This window comes from Humulus lupulus, chromosome 6, assembly GCF_963169125.1.
Source record: "Humulus lupulus chromosome 6, drHumLupu1.1, whole genome shotgun sequence".
NCBI classification, from domain to species: Eukaryota; Viridiplantae; Streptophyta; class Magnoliopsida; order Rosales; family Cannabaceae; genus Humulus; species Humulus lupulus.
In genome coordinates this window covers 183,858,654-183,869,086 of record NC_084798.1, presented here as the reverse complement: position 1 = coordinate 183,869,086, position 10,433 = coordinate 183,858,654, and the positions used below count along the sequence as shown (strand labels likewise).

At 32.0% G+C, this 10,433-nt stretch overlaps 1 protein-coding gene across 1 annotated transcript; it reads right to left on the bottom strand.

Annotated features, from left to right (window-relative positions):
* Window positions 1-322: 322 nt before the first annotated feature.
* On the bottom strand, window positions 323-7,283 carry LOC133782795 (synaptotagmin-5-like). The gene is made up of 12 exons (XM_062222182.1): window positions 6,874-7,283; window positions 6,717-6,769; window positions 6,477-6,597; window positions 5,927-6,048; window positions 5,302-5,403; window positions 4,657-4,731; window positions 3,395-3,474; window positions 3,131-3,281; window positions 2,815-3,045; window positions 1,429-1,725; window positions 1,080-1,193; window positions 323-892 (listed from the first exon to the last, which is right to left on the bottom strand). The coding sequence occupies exons 1-12, from the start codon at window positions 7,079-7,081 to the stop codon at window positions 746-748; spliced, it is 1,701 nt and encodes a 566-aa protein (XP_062078166.1). The 5' UTR covers window positions 7,082-7,283; the 3' UTR covers window positions 323-745.
* Window positions 7,284-10,433: the final 3,150 nt, after the last annotated feature.

Below are 10,433 nucleotides of genomic sequence, written 5' to 3'. Positions count from 1 at the left end.
TAAAGCACTACTAATCTAAGCTTCTACTGTACCACTTGAAGTGTCTGCAGTAGCAAACCTCTCTAGTTCTAAATGAGTTATACTGTTTATCATCAATAAAAGCTACTTGTACTACGATTTGAAATTAAATAAGCGACCAGCAAAATTGTTTTTTCATTCATAAAGGCAACACCTGCAAAAGTACTGTTTGGAAACCGAGGACATATCGCACAAAAGTTAGGATGAAGAAAAGAGGCTTAAATGTTGGACCAACATCATTGCTATTGGAAAAAATAATTGAAAAGAAAGAAAAGGGTTTTAATGATGAAACTAAGAAGGGACAAAAGGAAAAACTTAAAGCTGTTGATTGAAAATAGGCAATGCTATGAAATCACTCTCACAAACTCCAGTATACATACAAAAGAGAATGGAAAAAGAAAGGGTGCTATTTGGTGCTGAAACCTGCTTGGAATGTATATGAAGTCAAACTATTTCTCATGGTCCAGAAGTAGTCACATCTAACCACAAAACTAACTGCTATTTTCCGTGAAACTTCATTTCTCTGCATCACTGTTTGTGTTATGAAACAATTATGTACACCATTCAAGTACTTAAAACTTCCCCTTGTGAAGAACATATGACGGGGAGAACTATTAACCGGTGATCCTGAGTAGATCGCTTCTATTCTTTGCGTACAGTTACATTGATGAGAATAGGGATCAGTCAAAAATCACGTAAATTTCCTTAGCCATGGAACGGGAATCAATCAAGAATCACGCATAATTGGCTGCGGCATCCACTTGAGATGCATATTCAGTTTTCCAGACTTTGATTCATCTAGCTGAAAGGAGTCACTGTATTCCCCCTCCAATAGTACCCTAGTCAGTGTTAAGATGCATCTTCCCATATAATCCTGTATTATTGGTAGATATTTAAATGAATGTACTATAAAATAAACCACTAGCACATAAAAGTATCTTATAAATTTTAGTTCATCATAACCCAAAAGAACCAAATGAGGCAGAAGACAGAAAAGGTTAAAAAAAAAACTATGGAGTCCAACAAATAAAGAACCGCTTTATAAATTTAGGATCTTTTACCTTCCCAAAAGTGTCATGATCCCAGATCTCAATCATTAACATGTCATGTAATCCATCCTCAACAACAAAGTCAAATGTTTGATTCCAAACAGGATTTAAGCTGTCATTAACCACCTGAGGAGAAAAAAAATCAAGAAAATAAGTTAATCAAGAAAACCTTCTAATGCGTGAGATGTAAGAGAAACCCACTTAAGATACGATACAGATGCAAAAGAATGTCATAAAGGCTTAAGATAAATCATAACTAAAAGATTCATTCATCGTTTTGTTATATCCAGTTTTGCTCATTAAAATCCAGTAGTTGTAATGTAAAATATAGTGTGATTCTTGTCATCCATCCATAGCTTACCCTAGTTTTGCTTTTTGCTCCTGATTTCTTCAATGTGAGTACCACATAAGGATCCGCCTTCCCCATAACATCAGCTGGCGGCAAGTCTTCAGCAGATATCACAGTAACAGAGAGTACACCTCTGACTATAACCTCCCTTTTCTTCTGCGTAATTTCTTTTTCATTTTCAGTAGCATCTATTCCATTAGCCCCAGTTTTAAGGACCTTCTCTAAAGAGGTCATTGAGGGGTCAGAACCGAAAGGATTGGTGAAGCCATTCTCCATGCCATATGGACAGTATAAGAGCTCCAATTGTACCTAAAATTTATTTATTTAAAAAAAATGTAAACGAAACAAACCCAAAACATATTCATTTCATACTGTGAATCTTAGTTAGTGTGTATTTGCATGTGGATCTATTAGATGCTTTCAGGTAATTAACATAAACTGGAGTTCCAAGATATCAATTTACTCATTTAACCATTCTAACTACTAAATTTTAAGTAATACTCTCCCATGCCTTGCAAATAGGATAATAGTAAGTGCTTAACAGAGGTATGCATGAAAAAAGATACAGCAAGCTAAAATTTCTAATCAAATATAAAAAAAAAAATCTCTCAAATCCTTAAGAAACAGAAAGCACCAACATTGATGAAAGACATAAATTGGTATACAATTAAGAGATTGCTACAGCAGTGCAGATAAAATTTTCTACAATGATGAACCATGGTTTCATCACCAGAGTTGCTGCCACCTAACTTATCTGGATAAAGATGTTAGGCAACAAGTCCACTTGAGGCACTCTAGGCGCAAGGGTAAACAGGATAACATTAACTTGGGTGATGTGGATAGTTTGTGTTGCGGGATTGTGTTTTGGAAATTAGGTTTCTGCTAGGAAATCAATTGTTCCTGGGGGTTGGCAGAGGGTTTATAACTGAGTGTGTACTTTGTTTTGGGTACCAGAATTGATTTGCTATAGAGTGAGATTCTTGTGGAGAGAACCAAGCCTCTCGAAAGCTTGGAGCCCCTTTGTACAACCATTACAGTTGCTAAAAACAATTTCAGCCTAGAATTCAAATATATTTCTTGGTCTGTATTTGAGTACCTATCAAAAGAAAGAATAATGGATGGAACATTATTCATCCCCAAAGGAATTAGCACTATAAATCTAATAAATGAGACTTTTCAGTACAAGGACATGGAATTATGAAGTGTGGGAAGGCAAGTATCCAGTGACTGGGACCTAGGATCCTTCCTATAAACCCAGACCCCCACAATCTGGACTGAAGAAAGACAGCTAATTTTTATTTCCATCTGAAAATTTAACAAGAGCTAATACTCGAAACTGAACATGTTCATTAAGGTGGAAAAAATAAGAGAGAGTGTGGTCAGTATCCTTCCGGTTACCTGCCCTCTGTTTTTATTATCTCTCTGAACCTCCAAATCCTTGACCAGCTTCAACCACACATCCTTTACCTTACCAGGCTGAAGTTCGTTTAATCGTACTTGTGCACATCCAATGAGCTCCGATGCCTGAAGACCCTCACTGTCATAAATTTTTACCACTAAGTGCTGAGTAGATTCGTCTTCAACAATAAACTCAAAGTGTTCATTCCATATTGGATTCAAATCATTATTCTGAAAAAACAATGAAAGAACCTGTTAAACCAAGTATAAAGAGGACCAAAACAGGATCATAAAGGAAAAGAAATAGTGATTATACAATTGTTTTGCTGGTCTTCATTCGTTCACGTAGAGGTCGTATATACAATACAGCATAGGGATCTGATTTCCCAACCAAGTCTTTATTTGTCAACTGCTTAGCCTGCACAAGCTTCACCTCTAATGTCCCAACCGGCTTCAATTCAAGATCACTAAATAAAAAACACACACAGAAATACATGAATGTCATAAATCTCAACAGCACATAGTAATCAATATGAGCACAGACAAATTTTAAAAATAAAAACTTATCTTTGGCGTGTACCTGTAATCCCCAGGAATAATGGGAACAATTTTACGAACAGGCCATGTCATTGAATCTTCAATAGCATCCCGTATTGTCCCCTGTATGAATATATAAACATCTTATTAAAGTAAAGGCATGGCAGTTGTACAAAGGTATGAAATAATACTAAGTAATTCAAATTAGAGTATTGCTAAGTGGCACCAGTGGTGCCCAACACCACACCACAAGAAAGTAACATACCACTATTGGTTGAGCACCTTAAGGTGTCAAAAAACAAGACTTTTCATATTAGTCTGAAACATTAAAATTTACATATCCTTTACGAAGGAATTAAATCAGTCCTAAAATGACTAATGAAAAGATATATTAGTAAAACAACTTACAGAAAAAAAATTATTTCCAAAATAAATTGGCCATAAATTTACACTGTTCAGTTTTGTAAAAATGAGATTATTGTACTAATTTCACTTTTTCAATTTGTCACTTTGGTAAACAAATCCCAGTCAGAGGAATGCAAGGAAAAAATAAACCATTTATAGTTTTTTTTTTTTTAAAAAAAAGGCAAACGTGAGCAGAAAAATCATTTTCAAACGACCAAAATATATTTGCCACAGCCAAACTCTTCCCATATGTAAATTATCCTAAACATAACACTTCTCCCTGCATATATACTTCTCACAAGTGCAGTAAGCAGTATACTTAACCCCCATACATAAGGTTTGAAACCAAGAGCCAAGGAAGACAGTTCCACATAACCCTTCTAGATTTTAAAATTCGCTCAATTATGATTTAAAAAGAAAGCAAGTGTGTCGTTTAGTTTGATCCAAATTAAATTCAGAGAAAGATGCAAAGAGTTTTGTGCATACACAAAGGAATGACAATGCTGGTGATGCTTTGCTTGTTAACCAACAAGCAAATATTTGTTTCAATTTTCAGCATTCCACAGAATCAAAGAATGTAAGATAGCGTAATAGCTTACACTAGCAAGATGAAGAAACAAAACAAACAGAAGAGAGAATATAACAACCCATCTCTTTTCAAGTACTTTTGAAACGTTAACATAAGTTTGAAGGTCTGGCACTGAGTTGCATGAATGTGCTAAATGCAATAATTGCTTTTTGCTCAACATATTTCAACAGAGACCTATGCAATCTAAACTTAGAAAATGAGATGTAAAAAGGCAACAATAATTCTAGTTATAAATATGCCAATGGCAATGATGTTGTGATAAACATAGCAAGAATAATAATGTTAGGGAGTAATTATGAAAGTTACCAAACCTCAATTTGACCATAAAGCCCCGGAATAGCTGAAATATCACCACCCACAACTTTAAGCGTAAAATCCAAATCTTTCTGCACATAAAGAATAACAATAGATGGTCACAAAGTCATGGGCAAGCCTTGAGTACAGGAAGCAGGGAATCTACTTCACATATATGTTGAGTCTATGTGTGTTTCTGAGAGTATGAAAGATTTCATGCAGAGGACAGAATATTATTCATTATTACCAAGCATAACTTTCTTTCACTCAAGACAAATTCAATTTTCTTCAAACCTAAACTTGAAGTTGAGGCCTTAGAAATTAATATCTCATCTAAGTGGTTAAAAGTAGTCATTGACTCATTGTGAGGTTATCAATTAATAGTATTGTTAGAGGCAACCCCAAGAATAAAATTTACACTGTGCTGGCTTTATTCCATCATGCAACAGATCAGAAATTAGCATAACTAACAGTCTTAGAAAAATGAATACTTTTCAATTTCAACTATACTTTAATAAAAATGAAACTCCATTCATTTACGGTCAATACACACATAGTACAAATATACAGATTTATGTTGAACTATAACTTTTAATGTGTATGTGATAACTGTAAAATGTCTGCAACTTCACTACTAAGTACTAACAAAATTTAGACTGCACCTTTTCTTTCAAAGAATAGCAAACAGCTCCAAAGCACGGTAACTCATTAACCAGAGGCTTGAATATTAACCTGAAAACTCCTGTGAATCCAATGTTTTTAACCTGAATGGAGGAGAAAAAAAAACTTCAAGAAATTTGAAGAGGTGACAATTACAATACCCTAGTACAATGAGCAAGTAAATGAACATATGGACTTTCCAGTGAACACTCATTCTTATGAAATCATACTGTATGCATACTTGTTCAAAGGAAATAATTTATATTCTACTCGTCTGAATAGGATGGCTGCATGTGAATCATGAACAAATAATTAATTTATTTTAGAAAATATTGTAATTTACTGAGCTTAATTAATAAAATTTAAGTGATAAATGATGATGAACTACTGCAATATTAATAGAGAAAATGTCACTCGAAATCCAGTTTTTACTTTTTCAAACTCATCCTGTTCTGAGATAGTATAATTTTCTTACATAAACATCAAACATAAGCTCAAAACAAATCCACAGATATCCGTTGCTGCAAACTGATTTGAAAAAAATCTTTAACAAGGTTCTCTATCTCTCTGTTTCACAAGGTATTACTAATTAATCCAAGAGGCGAGAAAGCAATAAGTTACAAAAACCTGAACAGGCAGCCGAACGCCAACTAAAGTTTTAATATCAAGTACAATGCTTGGATTTCCATCCCACTTCATTTCCAGGTCCAAGGTAACAGAATCTCCTTCATCTTCAACAATGCGAATTCCTAATGACAAAAATTAGTTCACATAAGAATCCTAGATATTGCTGAGAACATTTTCTATAAATTCATTCGAAGCTTCTCTTCAATGTGCATTAAGTTACATCAACATCTATTACTAAGACCCATGAACAAATACAGGATTCTTTTTTCTTTTTCCATTTGGTTTGCTTTCCTTTTCTTTTACTTAAGTATCTACTTTAGATTCACCTAGAACAACTTAAGATAGGCCGCGAGAAGAACTTGAGCTAAAAAGGAAGTATTTAATTAAAATGAGAAGATAGAAATTTGAAGAAAAAGGTAAGGCCTTTTTACCAAATATAGCACAATATTGTTGACAAAAGTACATTACAACATTTTTATGAAAAACAATCTAATATAAGTAAACTGTGAAAGGAAAAGGAAACCCAATTGCACAACAATAATAGACTAACCTGTAAACTGTGGAGCCACGGTACCAAGAGTGAACTTTGAAAATTTGAGGGATGACAATATAACGGGTCTATATTGTTCAAGAACCGGCTCAACATTAGTTTTTATCAGTTCAGACGCTGCCTACAGCCCCAAAATTCATAAGTAAGACATTAAATGTATACCATTTTAAAAAATAAATATATATTTAAAAAAAAAAAAAAGAATAGAATCCATCAAACTTGGAAAACAGAAAGAGTTACCTCATTGACATAAGGCCAGATCTTGGAAAGGTGCTGGTTCAGCCATTTCAACTGTTTAAAAACAAACCCAGAAGGGAAAAACAAAAACATTAGCCCCCAAATTAAAATTCAGAAAAATCCCAGAGATTAAAAGACTAAATTAAGAGAAAACTCAACTTCTGCCACTGAGTGAATGAAACCCAAGAAGGGTAAAACTCCGCAGGAAAGATCTTTCTGGAATCATCCACAGTCATCCGAGCAAAAGTGGCAATGGTGGTCGCCAGCTCAGACCGGCGCTTGGACCGGTGGTTTTCACACTTGACGAATCCAACGATCACAGCGAGACCAAAGGTGATACCCAGAACAAGACCTAGAATGAAAGCCATCGGAGCCCTGAGGACTAGATAGCAAAAAATGTAAGATTTGAATTCAACTCTGAAGAAGAAGAAGAAATGGGTTTTGCAGATTGGATTGGTGAGTTTTCTGGGTCGAACGTAGAATCTTTTGGCAGTAATACGTTGTTGCTAATCAACGAAGGATTATCAGGCGGACAATTCACTGTGACCTTTTGTTTCAGTGTCCTAAAAAATAATTCTCTCTCTTTTTTTCTTTACTTTATTTTGTTTATTTTTTAGTTGAATTAGTTTGCCACGTGTCAGAAAATTGTGCAGTTGCCGACATATTTCTAAACGTGGAATCTTATGGGAAAATGGGTTATTTTTTAAAATGGATTATTGAAAAAGAGATAATTATAAGAGTTTGTGAAGATTTTTTTTTTGTTGACAAAAGGTGAAATTTGATTTTATGAATTTGAGGTCCCCTGAAAAAAAGAATGAACTTCAAAGTTTGAACGTCAAATTAAGAAAATATTGTGGTGAAGATCAAAAGTTGGGAACGGTGGATTAATGAAGGTTTATGATCTCGACAAGTAATGATACGTGACTCAAAATATATACTTAAATATTATATATAATGATGTGTTATTATTTTTTAAAATAGTGAGTCCTAATTTTAATAAATATAATTAGCTAAACTAAACTGTTACATTATTGTGCATAATATTTAAATGTATATTTTAGGTGCTCATATCATTACTCATTCAAATTATGTTCAATTTATTTCTTAAAATTAATAATATGTTTCTCATCATTTGTGGACTGAAAAAGTATTATTTTGCTACTAAAAGTGAAAGTGTTTAAAATCCCCAATTTTTTACTCGATGACAAATGGCGTCAAAAAGTTAGTTGAAAAAAAAAATTAATGTATAAGAAAGTAGCAATTAATGTGAAAATTGGTTCAACTCATCATCGTTTCCACATCATTTACTATTGTCTCTATTAAACTTTGGTGTCACGCTTTGTAGAAACTTTATGGGTTAGATTTATTAATTTCTATTCCACGGCAAATGCAATAAATTGAAGAGTGCAATTATTGTAAAGATATACTTACATATATTCTCTTTGATTATTTTATGTAATTCTTTATCATTTTGGATTATATATTTATATATTGATTAATACTTAATAATTATGTTAATTTTTAGTTGAAATTATGTAAGGTATGGCTCTTAACTTTTATTTCATAAATATGGACATTTTATAATTTTTCTTAGGATTTTTTAAAAAATATTTTTTTTTTTACTTTTTTTATGGTCTCTTGTTTTTTTTTTAAAAAAAATACTATCTTAAGTTTTCGAAAAATATATTTTTTAAAATTTTATATTTATAAAAATACGATGTCAATTAAACAACTAAAAACAACAACTAAACATTAACATATTGCATGCTGACATGTTTTTTTTAAAAAAAATCAAAATATATATGAAAACAACTAAACAACAATTAGAAATCAATAGAACAACTATATATAAACTTAAACAATTAAAAATTAACATGAAAACAATTTTACATAAAAGTTAAACAACACAAAAATATCAACTCTACAACAACACATTGCAACTCATGACATTTTAAAAAAAGCAACTTACTGCAATACAATATCAAAAAAATAACTTAAATGCAACACAGCAACACCCTCACAACAACAGCATTAACCCACTGCATACTAACACATTGAAAACAACTAAAAAACAATAATTGAACAACAACTACAACTCATTGCATACTAACACGTTTTAAAAAAAATTCAAAATATATATGAAAACATTAAACACCAATTAGACATCAATACAACGACAGAACAACCATACATAAACTTAAACAATATGAAAACAGCTATACATAAACCTAAACAACTAAAAATCAACATAAAAACAACTAAAAAAAACAATGCAAAAGACTAAAATAAACTAAAATTAGACCAAAATTATTCTCAACTATAAATCAACCCAAAATATACCTGAGATAAACAATACATCTACCTAAAAAAAAAACTAAAAATCACACGTCTACCATTTGCATCAACCAAAAAATTACAAAAGACAAAAAAACACACATATATATTTATTACTAAAAAAATAATTAGCCAATGTTTTTCTTAAATAGAAAACAATATAGAATTAGTATTGATATTATATATCACCAAAACCATAAATGTATAAGTAAATTTTATATACATATATAAACTTATATGTTGTTGTTTTAATTCGTTTAACGCATTTACTGCCACCGCCCTCATCATCTATATCACCTCCACCACCACCTCAAGTGTGTAAGTAAATTGTATATATACTGCCACTGCCTTCATCATCTCCACCGCCACCTCAATGCTTCCACTTCAAAGTCATAACCTTCCAACCCTTCACCAACCGAAGTCACCTAGCTCCCAATGCGCTGGCACCTTCTATCCCCCCATAGCCTAGCAAGACTCAGCTAGCAAGTTAAGCCAAGCCAAGCGAATTTCCAGCAACGTTTTATAAAAAATCTAGCAACGTCGTAGCCTGACTAGCCCCAGTCGTCAATCTTCCACAACGATGAACCGATACCGCCAACTTTTGGGTCACCTTTGTCTACCATCAAAGGCATCCCACCATCATTTGTGATATCAATTCCAATCTCGACTTCGACTTCATCATTAAACACCCTCAGCTATAAGACCCCACTATATAATTGAACAAATAAAGACGGCACCATAAAAAAGAAAAAAAAACTCTGCATTAACATAAATTTATAAATTTTTCTTAACCACTTGTGTTTTGTGTAAAAATCTCTTTTCTTAATCTATGGTTTTTTCCTAACTTAAGCTAATTGTGTGAGAAAATATGTCCATATTTTAAAGTTTTTTTTTCAAATAAAGCCATATTTTATTTATTAATTTGATATTTAGATATTTGTGTTATTATTTTGGGTATTTTTGTCATTACATCCCATTTATTTAAAAGATTTATTTAAAAATATATCTATTTTTTAACATATATATATTTATTTTACAAAAAGAAATCACTTTTTATTATTTTGTCTACTCAATACGTGTTAATATACATATATAACATGGGTAAAATTGAAATTTGGAATAATTTTTTTATTTGTTTTTATTTTAATTTGAATGTATAAAAAAGTCAAAATATATATTATAACATGCAAATAAAAGTAATTGACGTAGAAATAATAGTACATCACAACTAGGAATATTGTTAAGAGGCACTCTTTATCCAAAATGGAATGTTCATACTTAATTTTTTTTGTATTTTGTTGTTGATTCTGATATAGACTGCAGAGTGTCAAGTTACTTTTTGTTGTTGTTTTTGTTATGTTTGAAATTATTTTAGATTATTTTTAG